General features: G+C 39.2%; 1 protein-coding gene across 13 annotated transcripts in view; it reads left to right on the forward strand.

Annotated features, from left to right (window-relative positions):
* PUS10 (pseudouridine synthase 10) overlaps positions 1-18,774 on the forward strand; it is a 66,976-nt gene extending 48,202 nt beyond the window's left edge. For 10 of the 13 annotated variants that reach the window (XM_008980652.5, XM_008980651.5, XM_008980648.5 and 7 more), the window contains exons 12-18: positions 4,261-4,317; positions 5,181-5,257; positions 5,351-5,406; positions 6,352-6,469; positions 11,865-12,007; positions 14,578-14,677; positions 16,898-18,774. In XM_008980652.5, coding sequence (XP_008978900.3) covers positions 4,261-4,317; positions 5,181-5,257; positions 5,351-5,406; positions 6,352-6,469; positions 11,865-12,007; positions 14,578-14,677; positions 16,898-16,936 — 590 coding nt within the window. In that variant the 3' untranslated portion in view covers positions 16,937-18,774. Of the gene's footprint in view, positions 1-4,260; positions 4,318-5,180; positions 5,258-5,350; positions 5,407-6,351; positions 6,470-11,864; positions 12,008-12,250; positions 12,326-14,577; positions 14,678-16,897 lie in introns of those variants that run through there. The other 3 variants (XR_013526597.1, XR_013526598.1, XM_078349284.1) reach the window with 3 other exon arrangements.
* The last annotated feature ends 4,607 nt before the right edge of the window (positions 18,775-23,381 follow it).

Genomic DNA, 23,381 nt, shown 5'->3' on the forward strand with positions numbered 1-23,381 from the left:
AGTGTCAGGTTCTAGCCCAAGCTGGAGTGGGTGAATGAGTGGCAGGCAGCTGAAAGAACACTCAAGGATGGTCCGGGCGTGGTGGCTCATGCCTATAATCCCAGCACTTTGGGAGGCCGAGGAGGGTGGATCACGAGGTCAAGAGATCGAGACCATCCTGGTCAACAAGGTGAAACCCCGTCTCTACTAAAAATACAAACAATTAGCTGGGCATGGTGGTGCACGCCTGTAGTCCCAGCTACTCGGGAGGCTGAGGCAGGAGAATTGCTTGAACCCAGAAGGCGGAGGTTGCACTCCAGTCTGGGTAACAACGGCGAAACTTCGTCTCGGAAAAAAAAAAAAAAGAACACTCAAGGAATCATAGAGAGTTTTGGACATGGCTCTATTCTCTCTCTCTGGGCACAAGCCCAGGTGTGAGCTGTATATGTATAGCATCAGCAGGATAGTTATACCTTTTACAGACAATAGTGGCTCTGAGCGAAGCACAAGTTCACATGAATGATCACCTCATGTGCCTCACACGGTGTGGTTACATAATGTGTAGGGTTGCACACCTGCGCACTAAACCCACTGAATCATGCTGTGCTGGAAGGCCACCTCGGTCTACTCCTGACTAAAAGCGCAGCCATTTCCCTAGGCGAGGGTGTCCTTGACTACCTTAATCTCCTGTGAGATCCCTTGCAGGGCTGCTGTTATGTTCTGCTGATTATCCAGGATAAAGGTACATTGTGTTATGTTTACACAGGCTGTGATGTGTACCCATCCCACACTGGTACTACCCCAGTGTTGCTCTATGCACCACAGTGCCTGGGATGGGGATACTGCATGTTCCCCCACTAGCCAGCTCCACCCATCATAAACACTATGGGCCAGCCAGGGGGTGAGTGTGCTGTGGGTCTTGCAGCATCCTTTGTCCAAAGCTTGTGCATTGTGTTCCAGGAGTCAGCCATGGGACCCCAGGTCTCCAACCATGTCCAGTTCTCTGTAGACACAGGATGTATGTGCCAGGCCAAGCCATCATATCTGCTGCTGGAAGGGAAGTACAGATCCAACAGTTGAAAATATTGATCAGCTTAGCACAGGTGTGGGCCCAGTCCACAATGCAGTTGGAGCATGTGAATCCAAAGGGCTTGTGCCTGCTAAATGGCCTGCTTGACTGCTAGGTGATTTCAGCTGCATCACCCCAATCTCAGGGAAGAGATGTTGTCACTTCTAAATCTCAGTATCCTGCTGGCTACATCAAGTGTCACACCAAGTGCTGGGTTCTAGCCCAAGCTGAGGACCAAGGGCAGTGGGTAGATGAGTGGCTGGCAGCTGAAAGAACACTGGAGGAATTGTAGGGAGTTTCAACATGGCTTTATATTCTCTCTGGGCGCAAGCCCTGGTGCGTGTGGTATGTACAGTGTCAGCAGGGCAGTTATATCTTTTACAGACAATAGTGGCTCCCAGCCAGGCACTGGCTCACATGAGTGAACTCCTAATGCATCTCATGTGGCATAGTTGCATAATGTATGGAGTTGTGTGCCTGTGCTCTAAACAGGGTGAGTCATGCTACACTGGAAGGCCGCCTCAGCCTACTCCTGACTGAAGCATAGCCATTTCCCTTATACCACTTTACTCCCTTTCTTTAAGAAGATTCAAGAAAGTTCAGTTCTATTTGGGCCCCAGGGAAGCCCCTGTTATCTCTAGGGCTGCTGGAACTGGCTCTGAAACAGTTGTGTTTTCCCTCTTACAATCTTTAATGAAGATGGTTTGCTGTCATTTTCCATTTGAGTGGGGTAAATTATCCCCAAGCTGAAAAGAAAGCATATTGTAAGCTTGACAGCTGTAAATGTGTGCTGACATAATTTATTGAGAACCCCTGGAGAAAAAGCAGACCTTTGGGCCTCAGTGTTCACTGGCTCCCTGTCAGGGGATAAATCTTGTTTGAAATCTCTGATTAATAACATAAATTTGCTGAACCTGTGCTTCTCAGATATATTACTTACTATTATTGATTAATGGTTCTTATCTGACAACTCTGGGAAGATGGTTCTAACTGTGATACCCCTACGTTTTAAAGTTCTATAAACTAAGCCAGTATTACATGGAGCAGTGTAGCTAACTATATAAACATCCCTTCCTTAATGTGGGCTATACCAGCTTCTTTCTCAGTCACTTCAGACTGGCATGTCTTATTATCTACTTGTTAACTCCCTAATGAGTAATAAATTTTGACATGCTCTCAAAAATCTGTATGTCTAAGAAATTTTATCCTAATATATTAATTCACTTATTGAATAAATATTTTCCTCATCAGTTCCCTGCTAAAAACTGGTCAATGACTAGCTACAGGATGAAGTCCAAACCACTAACCTGGATATTCTGGGGCCTTCATTGTCTGGCCTCTGCCCATCTTTCAGTCCCATTGTCTGTCTGCCCCAGGTACGAGGACCACTGCAGATTAGCCGAACCACTTATAGTTCCTGATCATTCTTGCCCTTGATTTTTTTTTTTAGGGGGATGAGACAAGGCATAATGTGAGTTTAAAAACTCAACTAAGTTTTAAGCATATATTTTCGAGTACTTAAGGCAGTGGCTTCTTTTCCTTTTTGTCAGCTGCTATTCATAATTGCACACTAATAAGTTTTCAGGTTTGCCTCCTAAAGTTTCTCTCACTCTGGGGTCCAAGGATGTTTCCTTAATTTTCAGGTTTGAAACATTTTTCTAAAAGATCAATAAATATGCCTTCTCCTTTAGTCTGGATCAAATGCTTTGGTGGCCTTTTTAAGGACCTTGCTTTCTGCACCTCTTTCTTACTGATGGGCTGGAATTTGTGGGAAGTTTTATGGCTGACTTATGAATTTGAGATTTCTGCTGCTTCAGTTACTAGTAGACCTAACTATTTGAGGCCTGTTCATTCCCTTCACCCCTACCAGTCACAGGTTCTTGTTCAGTCACTGTGGACCCCTTGTTTTCCTGACAGGGCTGACTGGGAGATGGGGGTAGGCAAGTATAAGATGAATCATAGCCCCAAGGAGTCTGCATCTTCAGCTTCCCAGATGCCGTTTTTGAATTCACCACTGAGCTATGGCCATCCGTCTGTTATTAGTGCTACAGCTTGATGTTGCTATGGATTTATTAGTAACTTGACACTGGAGTGTAAACACAGAATGGAGGATTCTTTGGGACTTAGTGGTTCACAACTCCTACTTCCTGCTTGGCCTAGTTCTATATCTAAAAAAGTTGTTGAGTAAGCCCCTTGCCTTTTTTTTTAAACCATTTTCCCCTTCCAATATTTGCAGCTTTTAGTCTGTGATGATCTATTTATCTTAGAGCACACACTGGGTTTTATCATGGTTCCAGCTTAGGTTTGATGACATATATAAAGAATTTGCTTTTTAGAGTCAAACCTTTTTTTTCCCTCCTTTTTCTTTCATGGACTTTAATTCTTAAATAATAAATGTTTTTGTTTTGTTGTGTTTTAAGGAAAGAAAGAAAGATGATAGAGTTTTACCATAAGCTTATGGCCAGGGTGGTAGTGGGGTCTTCTTCCAAACAGCGCTCGGCCTCGGCTTTCCCATGGGATGGTAATTAAGTTCTGATTTTAACATCAGAAACACCTAGCTCTGCTGTTTCCAAGGTAATGTTACCTTGGAAACATTACCTAGCTTTCTGAAGGCTGGCGTTCTTTTATAGCTGCTTTATAAGGTTATAATAAGGATTAAATAGTACATGGTCCAGATGTGGTGGCTGACCCCTGTAATCCCGATGCTTTGGTAGGCCAAGGCAGGATAATAGCTTGAGTTCAGGAGTTAAAAAGCAGTGTGGGTGACAGAGCAAGACTTCATCTCTACAAAAATTAAAAAATTGGCTAGGTGTGTTGGTGCACACTTGTGGTCCTAGCTACTTGGGAGGCTGAGGCAAGAGGGTTGCTTAGGTCCAGGAGTCTGAGGCTGCAGTGGGCCATGATCACACCGCTGTACTCTAGCCTAGGTGACAGAGTAAGACCTCATTTCTTTAAAAAAGAAATTTTTAAAAATAATATATATAAAGTTTTTAGTCCAATGCCTGGCATATAATAAGTGCTCAATAAATGGTGTTTACTATTAGCATTACTATTTTTAGTAGAGATTGACATTAGAGGTGGGATGATGACTCTTCCTTGAGATTTCCCTGTAGATTGTCGGAGACCTTCAATTGGGTTTCTACCAAAGGTTGGGAATGAATATCTTAGAGCTGTTATGTCTCTAATTTTTTTTCTTTATCTGCTTTTCAAAGGTTTTAATTTTTCATCCTCTGGAAGAGAAGATGTAGATGTGAGAACATTAGGAAATGGTAAGACGGCAACAGCATCACCTGATGAGAACTAACTTTCTGATTATCATCCTTTATAGACAGCAGGCTTAGCATAGTCACTCAGTGAAAACCAAAGTGAGCAAGGCCCAGAGCTTCTCCAAGGGAGGAAGCTTTGTGGATTATAGAGGTCCCTTTATGAATTATATGAAATACACCTTAACAGGAATCATTTCTTCGGAGGCCATCCTGATTGCATACCTGTAGGTTATAAGGGACTTGTATGTACATTAATAAAAAGGTGCTTGATTTTTTTTTCCAAAAGTTTGATTATTAATCGTTTCGTTTAATAACATTTCAGGAGGACCAGTACAGTTTTCAAAATGTACATCTCTATTTAAAAAGTAATTCCGCTGTCTTAACCTTCATGTCTCTCATTTCACCCTGTTACATTACCAGAAAGATGATGATAATCCTGAACTATTTGAGATTTATAGTTCCTTCCTCTCATGGAACCAAAGCTTTTCCCTTTTACTAGTGGATCACTAGGAGGATGGATTTCAACAGGGCATTGCTGCATGTGACAACTTTATATTAGTGTAACCAAGTTAATTAGTGGTTATCTGAACTGCATTTTGTAATTAACACAGGCTTGTTCATGGACCTTTGGGAAAGCAGTCATTCTCACATATTGCCTGTGCTGGGATTTAATAGCCCCTCTGCCCCCACAAAAAGCCCCTTGATTCTTCTCACACATTCTTCCCTCCCTCAGATGTAGTCATGTCACTAGACTTTCAGTCCTCTAGAGCTCAACCCATTTTTCACACCTCCTAACCCTCTTGCATTAGCCCAAATGTTAACTCCATCAACACGTTTCTGTTTCATGACGGGGTGTGTGCTGCCAGGAAGGCCCTTTGCAATTGAGCTGGTGAATCCTCATAGAGTACATTTCACTTCACAAGAAATTAAGGAACTTCAGCAGGTAAACCACTTCATGACATGGAAATCGTCATGTTTCTGCAACTCTGTAACTGAGCTAGACTTGCTAATTGTTTTTCTTTTTCTGCTACTACAGAAAATTAATAACTCATCTAACAAAATCCAAGTACGTGACTTGCAGCTTGTCACAAGGTAAGAGTAGGCTCACTGGGGATTATTTCAAAAGAGATGTTACAGTTCCAGGTCATATATCTAGATAAGGAAATTGTACCCAGAATGTATAAAGAACTCTTAACAACCCAATTAATAATGGGGAAATGATCAAGTAGACATTTCTCCAGGAGGATATAGGAATAGCCAATGAACACATGAAAAAATGCTCAACATCATTAGTCATTGGGGAAATGCAAATCATAACCACTTCTAGATATTGCCTATACAAGAGAAATGAAAACATACATCTACACAATGACTTATACATGAGTATTCATAGTAGCATTATTCACAATAGCAAAGAAGTAGAAACTACCCAAGTATCTATGAATAAACAAAATGTGATATATCCATACAATGGAATATTATTTGGTAATAAAAAGAATGAAGTACCAACACATGCGGCAACATGGATGAACCTTGAAAACATTATGAAATGAAAGAAGCCAGACACCAAGCAGCACGTACTGTATGATTTCATTATATGAAATGTTCAGAATAGGTAAATCTATAGAGATGAAAAGTCAGTTAATGATTGTTTGGGGCTGGAGGAAAATAATAATGGGAAGTGACACTAATGGGTACAAAGTTTCCTTTTCAGGGTGATGAAAGTATTCTAAAACTAGATTGTTACTATAGCTGCACAACTCTGAAAACATACTAAAAACCATTGAATTGTGCAATTAAAACTGGGAAATTATATGTAAGTTATATTTCATTGGAACTATTTTTAAAGAAAGGTTAACTTAGGGCAAGGCTTGTTTGTATTTTATATATTTGAACAAACTTAAAAATTGTTTTTGTTCAGAGATTATATGTAAGTTATATCTTATTGGAACTATTTTTAAAGAAAGATTAACTTAGGGCAAGACTTGTTTGTATTTTATATATTCAGACAAACTTTTAAAAATTGTTTTTGTTTAGAGAGGCAATAGGCCATATGAAAGAAGGTGAAGAAGAAAAGACAAAGACCTACAGTGCCTTAATATGGACAGATAAAGTGATACAGAGGAAAGACATTGAATTCCTGAATGACATAAAGGTAGTTTAAATGTACTTATTCTTTTTATTTCATTTTTCTGTTGCCTATCAAAGACCCCATTGTCTTCTAGTTTATTACTAGCAAGTCACAGGGCATGGGCATTGGGGTCTGCAAGACCTAGGTTCTAAGCCTGGTTCTGCCACTGAGTAGCTGAAGGACTGTGCAGTTCATCTAACCCGCTGGAGAGGCAGTGTGGCCAGTGGTGAAGAGCCCCACTCTGAAGACAGATTGCCTGGGTGCAAATCCTGGATCTGCATTTCTTAGCTGTGTGACTTTGGACAAGTTACTTAACCTCTTTCTGCTTCACTTTCTTCATCTATAAAATTAGTTAAAATAATTAAATGAGTTTAATTAGATGAAGCACTTAGAACAGTACTTGGCACATAGAAAACACTTGGCAATGCTGTTATTATCTTTGGCCATCTGTCAAATATAAAATAGCACTTATCTAATAGAACTGATGGTGAGATTAAGGACACGAATAAAACACATGATGATATATGTAAAGCACATGCATTTTGGCACATGTAAAGTTTTCCTATACCTGAGCATGTCACGGTAGAGTGTCTGCCTGTTTGTTTGCATATTTCTTCCCACCTGCCCCCACTTCTTCTTATAAAAATAGTTTACTTTCAAATGCAAGGAATGAGCATACATAGGCACAGAGATGCACATAGTTCCCACATTGTTTAAATAGGCAATATTTTACAACAATCTAGATGACCTACTAGAAGGAACTGGTTTAATATTAATGGCTTCTCTGTATAATGGACTACCACTATTCAGCCATTGAAAATTATGTGGTAGATAAATATTTATTCACACAGGAAAATGTTTCTGGTAAGTACTAAGGAAAAAAAAAAATAAGGTATAGAATCTATAGAGGATTATATGTTGTGATTTAAGGCAGGGGTTCCCAACCCCCTGGTGGTACCAGTCTGTGGCCTGTTAGGAATCCAGCCACAGAGCAGAAAATGAGTGGCAGGTGAGAGAGCAAAGCTTCATCTGTGTTTACAGCTGCTCCCCATCACTCACATTACCACCTGAGCTTGGTCTCCTGTCAGATCAGCAGTGGTGTTAGATTCTTATAAAGGTGAAAACCCTATTGAAAACCACACATGTGAGGGATCTAGGTTGCATGCTTCTTATGAGAATCTGCTGCCTGATGATCTGTGACTGTTTCCCATCACCCCCAGATTGGACCCTCTAGTTATAGGAAAACAAGCTTAGGGCTCCCACTGAATCTACATTATGGTAAGTTGCAAAATTATTTCATTATATATTACAACATAATAATAATAGAAATAAACTGCACAATAATGTAATGTGCTCAAATCGTCCCCAAACCATACCCTCCCTCCCCAGTTCATAGAAAAATTGTCTTCCCAGAACTGGTCCCTGGTGCGAGAAAGGTTGGGGACTGCTGATTTAAGAACATACAAACACACATATATGTATATGTATACACATATAGAGGATTATGTAGAAAAAAAATTGTATGGCAAAAGATACTATAAATAGGATTTATATTATCATGAAAAATATGAACACACAACAGATAAAAACAAAGAATATGAACCAGTTAGCTTCAAAAAGAACAAGCGGCCAAGAATCATTTGAAAAGGTTCCACCTCAGGCCAGGTGTGGTGGCTCACGCCTGTAATCCCAGCACTTTGGGAGGCCGAGGCGGGTGGATCACGAGGTCAAGAGATCGAGACCATCCTGGTCAACATGGTGAAACCCCGTCTCTACTAAAAATACAAAAAATTAGCTGGGCATAGTGGCGCATGCCTGTAATCCCAGCTACTTGGAAGGCTGAGGAAAGAGAATTGCCTGAACTCAGGAGGTGGAGGCTGAGGTGAGCCGAGATCGCGCCATTGCACTCCAGCCTGGATAAACTAGAGTGAAACTCCATCTCAAAAAAAAAAGAAAAGGTTCCACCTCCAGATTGATGTAACAATAAGACATCACTTTATTCCCCTTCAATTAATAATACCTATCAGTTGGTTGGAGTAGAGGAGAGTTCTCAGTAAAAATGTAGTGTTTCAGTCTTTTTCAAAAACAACATGGCAATGACTGCAAAAATTTAGAATATACTGATCTGTCCTGTAGAAATAAAACTCCAGTGCATAAGAATATGTACACGATGTTTAATGGCTTTAAGTGGCAAAATCAACAACAACAAAAAAGTGGAAACGAAATCAATGTCCCTCAGTAAGGAAATAGTAAGAGTACATTGGGATATTATACAGCTATTAAAAAAGTATCAGGCTTGGCATGGTGGCTTACACTGGTAATCCCAGCACTTTAGGAGACTGAGGTGGGTGGATCGCTTGAGGCCAGGAGTTTGGGACCAGCCTGGCCAACATGGTGAAACCCCATCTCTAGTGAAAATACAAAAAATTAGCCAGGCATGGTGGTGCATGCCTGTAGTCCCAGCTACTTGGAAGGATGGGGCATGAGAATCTCTTGAATCCAGGGGTCAGAGGTTGCAGTGAGCTGAGATTGCATCACTGCACTCCAGCCTGGAGGACAGAATGAGACTCTGTCTCAAAACAAAAGCAAAAACAAAACCCAGCCTATGACCCTATTTAATTTATATATTAGTATATACCTAAAACTGCTGGAAAAAAAGATACATGTCTATATCTATAACTCATAGGAGCACCTATGACATGAAAAAAAAAAGCAAACTACAGAATAATGTTTATAGTATGAATATTTTGGTGAAAATGTACGAATCATTCACCAGCTTAAAGAAAGTCATTTATAAAATGAGGGGATGGACTAGATCATCTCCAATGGCCTCTTCTTCAGTACTCAGGTTCTATGATTCTATAGCTAAGGCCCTTTGGCTTTTGGCTGTACTATGTAAGGTTCTTAGGATGGTAGTTATAACATAGACAGTTATCTTTAAGATTGCAATATGAATTTCGGAATTTATGCCTTCACATGGGTTGTATGAGTCATTGAGAATGTTCTGGGAAAAATAAACTCATTAAAAAATATGTTTATAGTTCAGGGGTTAAAATAATAGGTTCATAGTTTGGGGGTAGCCATAGAGATAAATCAGAAATAATTCTGAGGACAGGTGCAGTGACTCACGCCTGTAATCCCAACACTTTGGGAAGCTAAGGCAGGAGGACTGCTTGAGCCCAGGAGGTGGAGGCCAGTGAGCCATCATTGCGCCACTGCACTGCAGCCTGGGCTGCAAGATGATTTTTTTTTTTTGAGACGGAGTTTCACTCTTGTTACCCAGGCTGGAGTGCAATGGCACGATCTCTGCTCATGGCAACCTCTGCCTCCTGGGTTCAGGCAATTCTCCTGCCTCAGCCTCCTGAGCAGCTGGGATTACAGGCACGCACCACCATGCCCAGCTAATTTTTTGTATTTTTAGTAGAGGCAGGGTTTCACCATGTTGACCAGGATGGTCTCTATCTCTTGACCTCATGATCCACCCGCCTCGGCCTCCCAAAGTGCTGGGATTACAGGCTTGAGCCACTGCGCCCGGCTGAAAGATGATTTTTATAGGTACAGACAAAGTGGTGATAGGCTCTATTTTAATGGTTCATGGCCCAAGTAGACTGATACAACTAGTTAATTTCAAATAATGATTTTAGTCTTCAAATATTCCAGTGGGCATAAAAATTATAAAAACTGACTTACTTCCCCATTCTGAGAAAAAGTCACTTCAAATTTACTACTTATCCCCTCTTTAGGAGCAACCTATTTCTTAAAAAAAAAGCTTATATTTGTGTGTGTGTGTGTGTGTGTGTGTGTGTGTGTGTGTGTGTATTTCTGAAAGTTCAGCAGTATGAGAGCCGCAGAGTACAATGTTAGAATAAATGAAGTGGTTTCCTTTTGTCAAATGAAGACAAACAGACCAAAAAAGACATGAGGCTTGTGGTATTTCTGTTGACTGACTGGCTAATGGTCTAAGTACTGAAAGTTACTCTAAAGGTAAAGGAAGCAGGGGAGAGGAGAACTCCATAGATAGTTGTTAATTTAAAGGCCCACTGTTTCTCTACTCTAAAGCGGAAGCCATGTCTTTATAGATTCCTGCACAGTTCAGCCTTGTCCTTTATGTATTCTTTTTATTGTCTCTTTGACCTGAGAAAAATCAGATTTTATGGAGACAGCTTATCTCATCAGGACAAAGTATTTCTATAACAAAATAAAAGAATGATAGAAACCACAGAGTTAGGAGGAGCCATTGACTCACCACTCTGATAAAAGCAGTCACACCCTTTCAAATGTGGTCTTTGTTAGAACTTGCTCTGTTTTTCTTAGTGGAGAACTTGACAGAGAGACCAGACCCAGACCTTTCTTTCCTTAGCAGGCTTTCCTGCACTCAAGAACCATGGAAATTAGGAAGAGTTGTTCCAACAAGAAATTGCAGAGGATTCAGTTCTTATGAACCCAAATTTCTGGTTATGCCCAATGTTTGTTTTTAAAACTTGTAATTAGTTGATCTTTCACAGCATTAACGTCTATTTCTTAATTTTTATCTTGTGACATAAAAGAAAATCTCTAACTTGAACAATTCATGAGAAAAACAAGCCTGTGTTCCTAAAAAATATGAAATGTAAAAAGACATGCAGTCTTTTAGGTATGTGGTTCTCCTCAAAACACGCAAACTCGGCAGGCGCAGTGGCTTACCCCTGTAATCCCAACACTTGGGGATGCTGAGGCTGGCAGATCACCTCAGGTCAGGAGTTGGAGATCAGCCTGGCCAATGTTGTGAAACCACGCCTCTACAAAAAAAAAAAAAAAAAAAAATGTTATCTGGGCATGGTGTCCTGTGCCTGTAATCCCAGCTACTTGGGAGGCTGAGGCAGGAGAATCGCTTGAACCCGGGAGGCGGAGGTTGCAGTGAACCGAGATCGCACCCCTGCACTCAAGCCTGGGTGACAGCGAGACCTTGTCTCAAACAAATGCAAACCGCCATACACCCAAGTGATGCTGATGCTCCCTCTTCTGCAACCAGCCATTTCTCACCCCAGCCTAAAATCTCCACTCTTGGGTCGCTCTGTTGGGTTAGAAAACAAAGGTAAGGGCCTTGTCCTTTAGAGGACCCTGATGGACCTAAAGGGCAGGCCAAAACTACAGGGCCTTCACCAATTTGTTAAATATGAGAGTAAAAGAGACCTATTTACTTCAAATGGCGAGGTTACTGGGGCCCAGAAAGCGAGTAATGATAGACTGGGCTATGAGAAGTCCCGCAGAGTTTGAACCTAAGGGTACACAATTCATTTTACCATTAGCGTCCACCCGGTGATAGATGGAGTCCTCTAAAAGAAACATCTGTGCTGAGCTTTGGATGGCCAGGGCTAAGACAGGCTTCACTGGGTGGCAAAGCTCTGACTCTGGGACTGTGTGTCATATTCTCCCCTAGGACTTAAAGATTGACCAGAAAACACCTTTGCGCGTTCTTCACCGTAGGCCCCTGGCTGTGCGAGCTCGCGTCATTCACTCCATGGAGTCGCACTATGTGGATGAGCACCACTTCCGCCTCCACCTGAAAACTCAGGCCGGCACGTATCCTTCTGCCTGCTGCCGCTATGGAACCAGAACCCTGTTGGAAAAGGCCATGCTGCCCTAGAAAGCAGGGTCAGCTTGGTCTGGGAGGAATTCGGGAAAGGATTATACTGAAGAAGAATCTATTTTGTTTGTTTGTTGGATGTGGTTTTTTCTCCACTAAATTTGTTTTTCAAAATGATTCCAAACCTTGAGGTAGCAGTCCTCAATATCAGCTTTAAAGTTTGCTTCCTATAATTACAGTGCCTTACCCGGTGCTGAGCACACAGTACTCAGAAAATACTTCCGATGGATTCACTTGCTGTCTTGACATTTTTTGTAAGTTACGTATTCATGAGCATATTTGAGTCTTTTCAACATTTCATGTATTTGCCTTAGGTGATTAAACACAGGTAGTAGATGGGAATAGCACTACTTTACATCATGATCTTTTCTTGGCCACTGGCCCAGTACAACAGAGAATATTTTTTTCTTTACAGGCCTTGTGAAGAAAACAAAAACAAAACGTTTCAGATGCCATATCATTAGTTAGCTCCATTTTCAGACTGCAGAGAACTTTGACTGTGTTACAGAAAGGTTGAGATTCAGAGTTAAAATATCCATAGTCTAAGGCTGATAATTTGTTCATAATCTAACCTGACTTGCATGATTTTTGTATCAGAACTGAGTTGCTGATTAAAATATATCAGGGAGCTCCAGTAGGCTTAGCTTCAGTTTACTTTTCAAAGGTCTTCCTAGTTTTTGTTTCTTGGTTTTACATTATTTTGTGATCCAATAGCATGAAGTGACAAATACTTTCTAACTGGTATAGAACTAATGATGTACTATTGCGTGTGTGTATATATATGTACACACACACAGAGACACACTATATATATATATATATATATGGGGAAAAAAGCAAGTTTTAATCACCAAATACCATTCTTCTATATTGCTGTAACTAGTCTGCCTGTCTTTCCCCACCAGCCTGCGTTCACTTATTTCTCTGCCCCACCTCAGGACCTGGATTTATGCAGCTAAGCCAAGTATAGGTTATCTACTTTTAAAATCTTCTAAATTTCATAATTTGGATCAAAGGATGATCAATTTAGACTCCAGTGGACAGATGTTTGTATCTTTGTTGTTTGGAGCATATTTGCGTATTGTGGATGGAAATTCAAATCGTGTATATATTTTTAAAAATCTTCTTACTTAATTCTGGCCTTTAGTTTTGGTGGGCCAAAGAGAAATGTCTTTTGTAGAATTTGATGTTTTTTCAATCCTATTAAAACATTTTTAGAACCAGCCATGTACCTGTACTTAAAGTGTTAACCAAGAAAGACTGTTAAAGCTTTATATGCCACATGGTTATATACCAAAGTATATGAATTTTTCACTTACTAAATTTACTTTGTATATACCTTGTATATTCACATTGACAGGTGCACTGAGCTAGCTCATTTGACTTAAACCTTGTACCTCTAGTTATGAATAAGAACCTCTCTGGACATTTTAACTGGTTATTTTGGGGCTATTTGTTTTTTTCTCCTCATCATTGCTACACAGAGTGAGCATTCTTCAAAGAAAATGAGAGAACAAGAATAACAATTGTTGGGTAGTTATGAGTTTAGCAAAAAAGACATTTACAAGGTAATTTTATGTCTTATGCTTGAATCAAAATATTTGGCAAAGGTAGAGTGAGTAAAACGTTCAGAAAGGAGGATATCAGCATATTATAATATAGATTTGTCATCATCTGGAAACATTTACTTTTCTATTCAGAGTCCATTATTTTCTACTAAGTGCTGGTTGTAGAACAGAACATAATGCTGCATTTTTACTGAATGCTGGCCAAAACAAATCTTTTAGATAAGTATTGTCAAAGTTGCAGTGCAGTCCTGTATAAGGAATGTTAATCTTAAAAACAAATTCTAGAATTAGTTATTGATTTCAAAATTTGAAGACCTATGAGAGAAATAAAAAGTTGCCACTTAAAAAAAGAGAGAATTAACTTAGTTCTTTTGCTAACCATGTTAGCAAACTAGACGGTAGGTCTTTTGATAATCCTTCCGAAGAGCCATCAAGACTAAACTAATAGTCTCATTATTCCTTCCATCCTATTGCTGCTGGGTCATGTTACAAGGAAAGCCATCACTGAGGTCACTCTGTGTGTGACTCTGTGGAAACCTACCATTTGGGAGGTGCCAGTTGCCATTATTAAAAAATAGGACTAACAAGATGATAACACAGAAATTGTGGCAAAGTTGTTTTTTAATAAAAGCATTGAGCTACAGTTAATTTTTAATAGCCACATCCACACCTTGGCACTTGGCGATGAGCTATAAAGAAAAAAGAAAGTAATGGTTTTGGTAAGTTTGATGTGAACACATTTCCCAGGTTCTGATGTTGGCTGCCAGGCTGCTAGGAACTAGCTTGCCAAAGCTTAGTTCTTAAGGCACACAAGTCAGAGCTCAGAAGTAACCTCTCTTATATAACATTTCTAGTTTTATTATTTTTTTTGTCTGTCAAATCTTACCAAATAGTTGATACAACATGCTATCTTCATTTTTTCCTTAAACAAACCCCAGCTACATTAAAGAATTTGTACATGGAGACTTTGGGAGAACCAAGCCAAACATTGGGTCCTTGATGAATGTGACTGCAGACATTCTGGAGCTGGATGTTGAGGTAAGCCATTTTATTGTGGAACGCACATTGGCAAATTGAATTCAGCCAAAGTTACGCTTTTTGGCATTAAGCCATTTAGTACTATTCACCTCCATGGGTATTTGAGAATGGTGAAAATCTCACGGACACATTGTATTGAAGGGAGGGACTGTCTTCGGAATTTTTTTTTTAAATGTGAGGTCTCATTTATGTTCCTTGAAAATATATAGCTAATTTACTAACTGTGCTTTACATGTAGTATCAGATCTATAAATGCTTAAACCAAGCAAGGAAATAAAGTTGTAAGTTTTCTCCATATATCCTTTGGACTCTAGAGAATTTATTCCCATTCCTGTTGTGTTTTATAAAGACTTTAAAGCAGCCTACTCAAAAACATTTATTCACAAGGGTAGAAAGTGAGGTGAGCCAATGGTTATTCATGAAAGGAATTCTATAAGGACAACTGTGATGTGGTCCAAGTTCTCTGCTCTTATAGTCTGAATTGAAACAAGGTTAAATTCTAAAGTAACTGTAAGAATGGTTCTATGATCCACCCACCCCAGCCTCCTGAAGTGCTGGAATTACAGGCATGGGCTACCACGTCTGGCCGTTTTTCTTTGAGACAGGATCTTGCTCTGTCATCCAGGCTGGAGTGCAGTGGTGCGATCATGGCTCACTGCAACCCTGACCTCCTGTCTCAGTCTCCTGAGTAACTGGGACCACAGATGTGAGCCACTATGCCTGGGGTTTTGTTTTGTTTTGTTTTGGTACAGATGGGGTCTCACTGTGTTGCCCAGGCTTGCATTCATCTTTTTTGACCTTAATTCTCAGAACAGTTAGGAGTGTCAAAGACTCACAGGCCAGTGTTTCTCAATCCTGACTGTGCATTGGAGTCAACTGTGGAGCTTTTTAAGCACTACAATGTGCCTCGCCTACACACACACACACACACACACACACACACATACACACACACACGATTGTAATCAGTCATGTTTTATTTTCAGCTTGAGAAACCACTCATTAATTTACATTTGGGTGTTTGGTATGTGGCTATATTCTGAAACAGAATCAAAATGTCTTCTTGAGATTTGTAAAAGACACACACACAAATAGCTATTTAAGCTTTTCTAATAATAATTTTTTTGAAGCCAGTACATGAAGTGACTCATGGATTAATGAAAACATTTTCAGTAAATAATTTCATCTTTTGAACTTTAAATGTCAATAAAAACCACAGATACAATGTGTTTTTTTTTAACTTTCTCTTAAAGTAGATCCCCTAGCCTTTGGTAGACCTGGTATGTGTTTACGTGGCGACAAAACAGTCTGCTTACTGTAATTTCATTCTGACTCAAAGGTCAAGGTTTCGTTCTAGAAGAACAAAATAAAGGTAAATAGAGGTAGTTGAACTGGATTTTAAAGAAACAGAAACTCTACAGAAATAAAGCACAAAGATCTTTAATCCTTTTCTAGTTCCAGGTCATCTTTCATAATCATTTATTTCACATTTAGTTGCCATGTTGCAAACAAGACTATATAGGCTTATAGACTACTTAAGTATTTGTTAAGTGCAAGATGAGAGAATGAAAATAGAAGAATAAAAGTTTCTAAGACTTTTGAGGGAAAATTGGTGTAGCCACTTGCATTTGTTTGCTGCTTGTACCCATAAATACGCCCCCAACTTTTTTTTTGCGATGGAGTCTCAGGAGTGCAGTGGTGTCATCTTGGCTTATTGCAACCTGTGCCTCCTGGGTTCAAGCTATTCTCCTGCCTCAGCCTCCTGAGTAGCTGGGACTACAGGTGTGTGCCACCATGCTCGGCTAAATTTTATATTTTTAGTGGAGATGGGGTTTTACCATGTTGGCAAGGCTGGTTCAAACTCCTGACTTTGAGTGATCTGCCCACCTCAGCCTCCCAAAGTGCTGGGATTAAAGGTATGAGCCAACAAACACGGCCCCATAAATACCATTTAAAAAATTTAAATGTATTCTCTTATCAGTCAACAAGTTAATAACCAACTGAGTAGCCAAATACTGGCTACTCAATTAATTCAGAAGACCTCAGGCCCAAGAATCCCTAGAACAGACTTGAGAGTGTTAATTTATGGTATTTAATAGCTTTTTTCTTCAAATGCTACTTCTTTGGTTGCATTATATTAAAACTATTTATACAGCATTACCAGCAATTGTTTACCACAATAGTAATATCTGTTTTAATGACTTCTTTTTTCCCTTCTAGTCTGTAGATGTTGACTGGCCACCTGCTCTGGATGACTGACTTTCAAATTTGGAGACAAAGAGTAGGGTTTTCCTGGTATGATGTGGACATCCATGGAGCACATGCCATAAAATGGCTGTTTACCTACCATAACAGTGTCTTGGAAACCATTTGGATCATGTTGATCTATATATTTTTTAATTTGTTGTAACATCTCAGGATCTATATATGTGTATATTTTGTGTTAAATTGTTCCAAGGATGTCTTACGATTTTTCTCATTCCCTATCTCACCCCCCCACAAACCAAACTATAAATAATGAAATAATTCCCCTTAATTCTTTCATTTAGAGAGGTATGCAAACAGGACACATTCTCTATTAACCTGAGAAGCTGTAATTTCAGCAAGATTTCCCTCCACAAGAGACTTACCACCTTTAAAATCATGTTCTAATTTTTTTAAATTATCTGAATAAAAGGTATATCTAGATTTATGCAGCCTAATATCCTATAATATTCTAAGATAGCAAATGCAAATCTGACATTATTATTTTTCCCTGGAAGCCTCAAACAAGCTATTACCAATGAAGTACTTTTGGCTGTGATTTGTTACAAATCTTAATGACCTCAACAGTTACTCTTTTGACCATCTGAAATTGTCACTACATTTTTCCTTTGGAGGGAAAGGGAAACCGTAGGAAGAGGCATGCCATGGTAGGAGCCTTTCATAAATCTTTTAAATAAAGAGAACAAGTGCCTTTGATAACTCCAATCCCAGGGTGAAGAATTTGAAAACTGAGATTGCTAAACAAAGATAAACTGATATTATTTCAGAATGCTTCAATATATTATCCAATTATAAACATTTTAATAATACCTTATTAAAGTAGATAGGATATTGTCTCCATTTTATAAGTATGGAAACCAAAGACTAGAAGTTAAATGACTTGTCCAAAATTGTTAGCTACTTCCACATCTATGACTAGAACAGAAGTTTCTTGGTCTCTAGGGTCTTTTTTTTAAAAATAGAGTTTTGCTCTTGTTGCCCAGGCTGTAGTGTAATGGCATGATTTTGGCTCACTGCAAACTCCACCTCCTGGTTCAAGTGATTCTCCTGCCTCAGCCTCCCGAGTAGCTGGGATTACAGGCATGCACCACCATGCCTGGCTAATTTTGTATTTTTTAGTAGGGGCAGGGTTTCTCTATGTTGGTCAGGCTGGTCTCGAACTCCCAACCTCAGGTGATCTGCCCGCCTCAACCTCCCAAAGTGCTGGGGTTACAGGTGTGAGCCACCATGCCCAGCCTGGTCTCTAGTGTCTTTCTAATAAGCCCTATTATTGAGCACCTGTTTGTGTAAAGGGGGCAGCTAGGAATGCCATTTAAATTCATGTAATAATGAGAATTGACTTTTGGAATGTAGATACCAAATCAAAGAGCTTACCAAAAAATAGCCCAAGACTATTTCATACAATCTTATATAGTTACCATTTGTTATTGAGTTAAACCTCAGTTGGTATTATGAAGAGGAAAAACATTAAATAAACTAAACCTAAAGAAAATGAATGGGTCATTAAGTTTCAGAAAGGAGCCTCATTACAATTTCAGATTTGAGTATAATTTTATCACCCTAATTCAATTATTTGAGCTTTTTTTAAGAATACATGAGACTTGACTAATATTAGATTACTCACCATTTCCCATCTCTATATTAAACATAAATCACAGTTATCAAGATCCACTTTAGATATGAGGAAAATGGTTTTAATGGACACAAAGGAGTCAGCCTACCACGTTGAAACCATGTGTTTGATATGCAAATAACAGCAAATAATTTTTTCACTATTTTCAATGCCAGAAAATGAGAAAAAGATAACAAATAAACTTTTGATAAAAAGGTAAGAATTTCTGTATGGATGTTCTGTTTCTGGGAAAAGTTTGCAACAAAAGAGATTTAAATAATTTAGGAGGCAGTCTTTTGTGTGGTATTTTTAGCTTAGCTTTGAATCCAGTGGACCTGCATGCAATATGTAAGAATCAAGAACGTTCTTAGCAAAGTGAAATGAGAAGACTTCTATTTCTTAAATTTCTATTCCTGAGATTATACAAAATTTCAAGCAAAGAGTAAGCATTAGTTGTAAATACTTCTTCCAAATGTTCATAGAATTTTGAGACTATGATTTTTAAAAATTAATGTATGTCTGTTTTAGGCAGAACTGGGAATATTAAGTAGTGAGAATACTATAGTTTCCTTTTTGCCTATACAAAAGGAATTTAAAATTAGTTTTATATATATATATATGTATTTTTTATTGCACTTTAGGTTCTGGGGTTAAAATTAGTTTTATGATTTCTTCATAAGCTTTATTTAAATTTGAAGTCTTTTTCATAACACTTAGAGAAAAAGCCTTTTGTACTTCTTAGTGTCTCTTTGTCCCAAATATAGTCTGTGGTTTATTTTAGGAAAAACATCAACTCTGAATACCTGGAAAAGTCAAGAGAAAATAAAGTTGGTAAAATGAAAAATTTCCAAGTAAGATAACTGCTTACATTTGCAAGTTATGTGAAGTAAATTTAGAAGTTAAATTTCCATTTTGTAAGAGAAAAACATCTTACTTGGCAGATCTTTTCTTTTGGAGCTATTCTTTTATTTTTAAGTCTACATAAGAGAATGAACTTTGTTTTTTTGTTTTGTTTTGTTTTATTTTTTTAGGGAGGGAAGGAGGAAGGGAGGAAGGCAGGAAGGGAGGGAAGGAGGAAGGGAGGGAGGAAGGAAGGGATGAAGGAAGGAGGAAGGGAGGGAGGAAGGAAGGGATGAAGGAAGGAGGAAGGGAGGGAGGAAGGAAGGGATGAAGGAAGGAAGGAAGGGAGGAAGGAAGGGATGAAGGAAGGAAGGAAGGGAGGAAGTAGGGAGGGAGGGAGGGAGGCAAGGGAAGGAAGGAATTCAAGCAATGAGAGAGACATTACCGACCTGGATCTAGAGGTTTACAAGTTGATTTCTTTTTTTGAGAGAAGGAAAGAAAAAAAAAATGAGTAAAGGAGAGAAAGAAAGAGGAAGAGAGAGGGGGAGGGTGAACGGAAATATTGCTTTATTCTGAAAAAATAAATGGGTATTAATAATGGCCAATCAATGTTTCATTTAAACCTATGAGTACGTGTGATGTGGTATTGACAAGAATGTATATTTTATGTATTTGAAGTGGAGAGCTCTATAAATATTTATTAAGTTTACTTGTTCCGGATCTGAGTTCGAGTCCTTGATATCCTTATTAAGTTTCTGTCTCATTGAATCTAAGTCTCTATGTATCTGGGTGTTAGGATCGTTAGCTCTTGCTGTTGTATTGATCCTTTTACCACTATATCTTTGTTGCTTTAAAATCTATTTTATCTGCTATGAGAACTGCAACTCCTGCTTTTTATTTATTTATTTATTTATTTATTTTTGCTCTCCATTTGGTTGGTAAATCTTTCTCCATTCCTTTGTTTTGAGTCTTTGTGTATCCTTGCATGTGAAACAGGTCTGGATGTAACATGCCGTTGGGTTTTGGCTGTGTCTTTTGATTGGGGGATTTAGTCGATTTAAATTTAGGGTTACTGCCATTTGAACGTTAACTGCCTGTTTGATCCATTTGTTGATGAAAATTCTTCTTTATGTTGGTGCTTTTTACTTTTTGGTATATTTTTAGTAAGGCTAAACTGGTTGTTTCTTTCTGTGTGTAATGCCTCTTTCAGAAGCTCTTGTAAAGCAGGCCTGGTGGTAATAAAATCTCTGAGTACTTGCTTGTTCATAAAAGTTTGTATTTTTCCTTCAGTTGTGAAGCTTAGTTTGGCTGGATATGAAATTCTGGGCTGAAGGTTCTGTTCTTTGAGGATGTTGAATATTGGCCCCCACTCTCTTCTGGCTTGTAGAGTTTCTGCTGAGAGATCTGCTGTAAGTCTGATAGGCTTGCCTTTGCGGGTAACCTGACCTTTCTCTCTGGTTGCCCTTAGTATTTTCTCCTTTGTTTCAACCCTGGTGAATCTAACGATTATGTGCCTTGGGGTTGCTCTTCTTGAGGAATATCTTTGTGGTGTTCTCTGTATTACCTGGGGTTGAATATTGACCTGCTTTGCTAGTTCAGGAAAATTTTCCTGAATAATATCCTGAAGGGTATTTTCCAGCTTGGATTCATTCTGTCCGTCGCATTCAGGTACACCTATCAAATGTAAATTTGGTCTTTTCACATAGTCCCACATTTCTTGGAGACTTTGTTCATTCCTTTTTATCCTTTTATCTCTAATCTTGTCTTCTTGTTTTCTTTCATTAAGTTGGACTTTGACCTCTGTTATCCTTTCTTCTGCTTGAACAATTCGAGTGTTTAAACCTGTGCATACTTCTCGGAGTTCCTGTATTGTATTTTTCAGTCCCATTAATTCACTTATATTCCTCTCTAAGTTGTCTATTCGCAATAGGATTTCATCAAACCTTTTTTCAAAGTTCCTAGTTTCTTTATGTTGGGCTACAACATGTTCTTTTAACTCACAGAAGTTTCTTATTATCCATTCCCTGAAGAGTGATTCTGTCATTGGGATGCGCTCGTTCTCCATCAAGCCTTGTTCCATTGTTGATGTGGAACTGTGATCATCTTTAGAGGGAGAGGTGTTCTGATTTTGAGTATTCTCAGCCTTTTATGCTGGTTTCTTCCCATCATTGTAAATTTATCCTCCTGTCGTCTTTGAAATTACCAACTTTCAGATTAGGTCTCTTGGTTGGACGTCCAAGTTGTTAGTTCCCAGGGCCAGAACGGCGGTGGTAAGACTGATGGTACTTTTCTGCCCAGGATTCTCCTGTCTGGCTTCCTTCTTGTGTCTGTAATGGGCGACTCTGCCTTCCCCGGGCTCCAAACCTTGGTCAAAAGGGGAACCAGTCTCGTTTACTCTGCGCCAAGAGCTGCCACGCTGAGGTGCCATCACAGCCGCTGCTCCGGTCTCAGGAGTCGTGCTGGGGACCCATGTGGGTCCTCCAAACCTCGGTCAGAAGGGGAGCCAGCCCTGTTTACTCTGCTTCGAGAGCTGCCGTGCCGAGGTGCCGGCGAAACTGCTGCACCGGCCACAAGAGTCGCGCTGGCGACCCATGTGGTTCCTCCACTGGGGATCTTCTGCTCCGTGAATGACCAGAATTTGTCTGAAAGTGTGGCATCCTCTAGTTCTCTGCACTTTGACTGAGAGCTGCAATCCCAAGCTGTTATCGATCGGCCATCTTGGATCATTCCCCTCAAGAGAATGAACTTTGAAATCAGCTTTCCTGAGCTTTTAAAAAGGCTACCCTTGTTTATTATGAAAAATAATACTTTTATGATTCTATTTTGAATTTTTAAATTTTGAAATAATTCCAAACTTAGAGGAAAGGTTGCAAGAAAAGTACAAAGAACCCTTTTCCCTGAACCATGGAGCCAGTGATGCCTCATGATCTTAAAGGCTTCAGTGTGTAATTTCTATAAACAGGAGTATTCTTTTACTTAACCACAACACAGTGATCAAAATCAGGAAATTAACACTGATATATTACCATCTAACCCACAGACCCTGTTCCAGTTGCCAGTTGTCCCATCAATGTCCTTCATAGTCAAGTGCTCACATTGCTTTTAGTTACATCTCTTTAGTCTCCACCACTCTTAAAAGTTTGTCTTTCCTTGACTTTAATTACTTTAACATTTTTGAAGATTTCAGGTCAGTTTTTTTGTAGACTGTTCCTCAATTTGGGTTTGCCTGATGGTTCCTTTTTATTAGATTCAGATTGTACCTTTTTGGCAAGAACACCATGAAAGAGAGATTGTCTTCTTCTTGCATCTTATCAGGTGTCACACAGTTCTGATTTGTTCAGTTGCTGGTTGGGGCTTTGATCAATTGATTAAGGTATTATCCACCTAGACTTCTTCACCTTTATTGTTATTCTTTTTTCCCTTTGTAATTAATAAGTATCTTGTAGAGAGATCATACAACTTTCACTGACTAGTTTTAGCATCCATTGAATATTTTTCACCTGAATCAATCAGTACCAAATGATTGCCAAATACAGATTTTCTAATTCCATCATTCCTTTTACATTTTTTGGTTGGCATTCCCCTAAAAGGTAGAGCTTTCCCTTCTCTCCAATTTATTCATTGATTTATATCATGTGGACTCGTGGCTTATTTTATCTGATGAGTTGTAATTTGTTGATTTGGCCAGTAAGAGCCCCTTCAAGCTAGCTCCTCTGTTCTTTTGACATGTCCACATCATTCTTTGAGCATGTTCTTACTTTCTAAACAAAAGGACATTCCCTGCTCATCTTTGTGTTTCCTCTGCACTAACCCTGGAATGGATTTTTTTCTCTAAGATCTCATCTCTTTTATCAGAAAATGGTATTTAGAAACCAAGATCTCGGCAGTAGGTGTGCTGATAGTTTTGTGCCATTGTTGCTTCTAAGCCCTCTCATGGAACAGAGCTAGGGAATAAACACAAATGCATGCACACACACACACACACCC

Source organism: Callithrix jacchus, chromosome 14, assembly GCF_049354715.1.
Source record: "Callithrix jacchus isolate 240 chromosome 14, calJac240_pri, whole genome shotgun sequence".
In the NCBI taxonomy this organism is placed as follows: domain Eukaryota; kingdom Metazoa; phylum Chordata; class Mammalia; order Primates; family Cebidae; genus Callithrix; species Callithrix jacchus.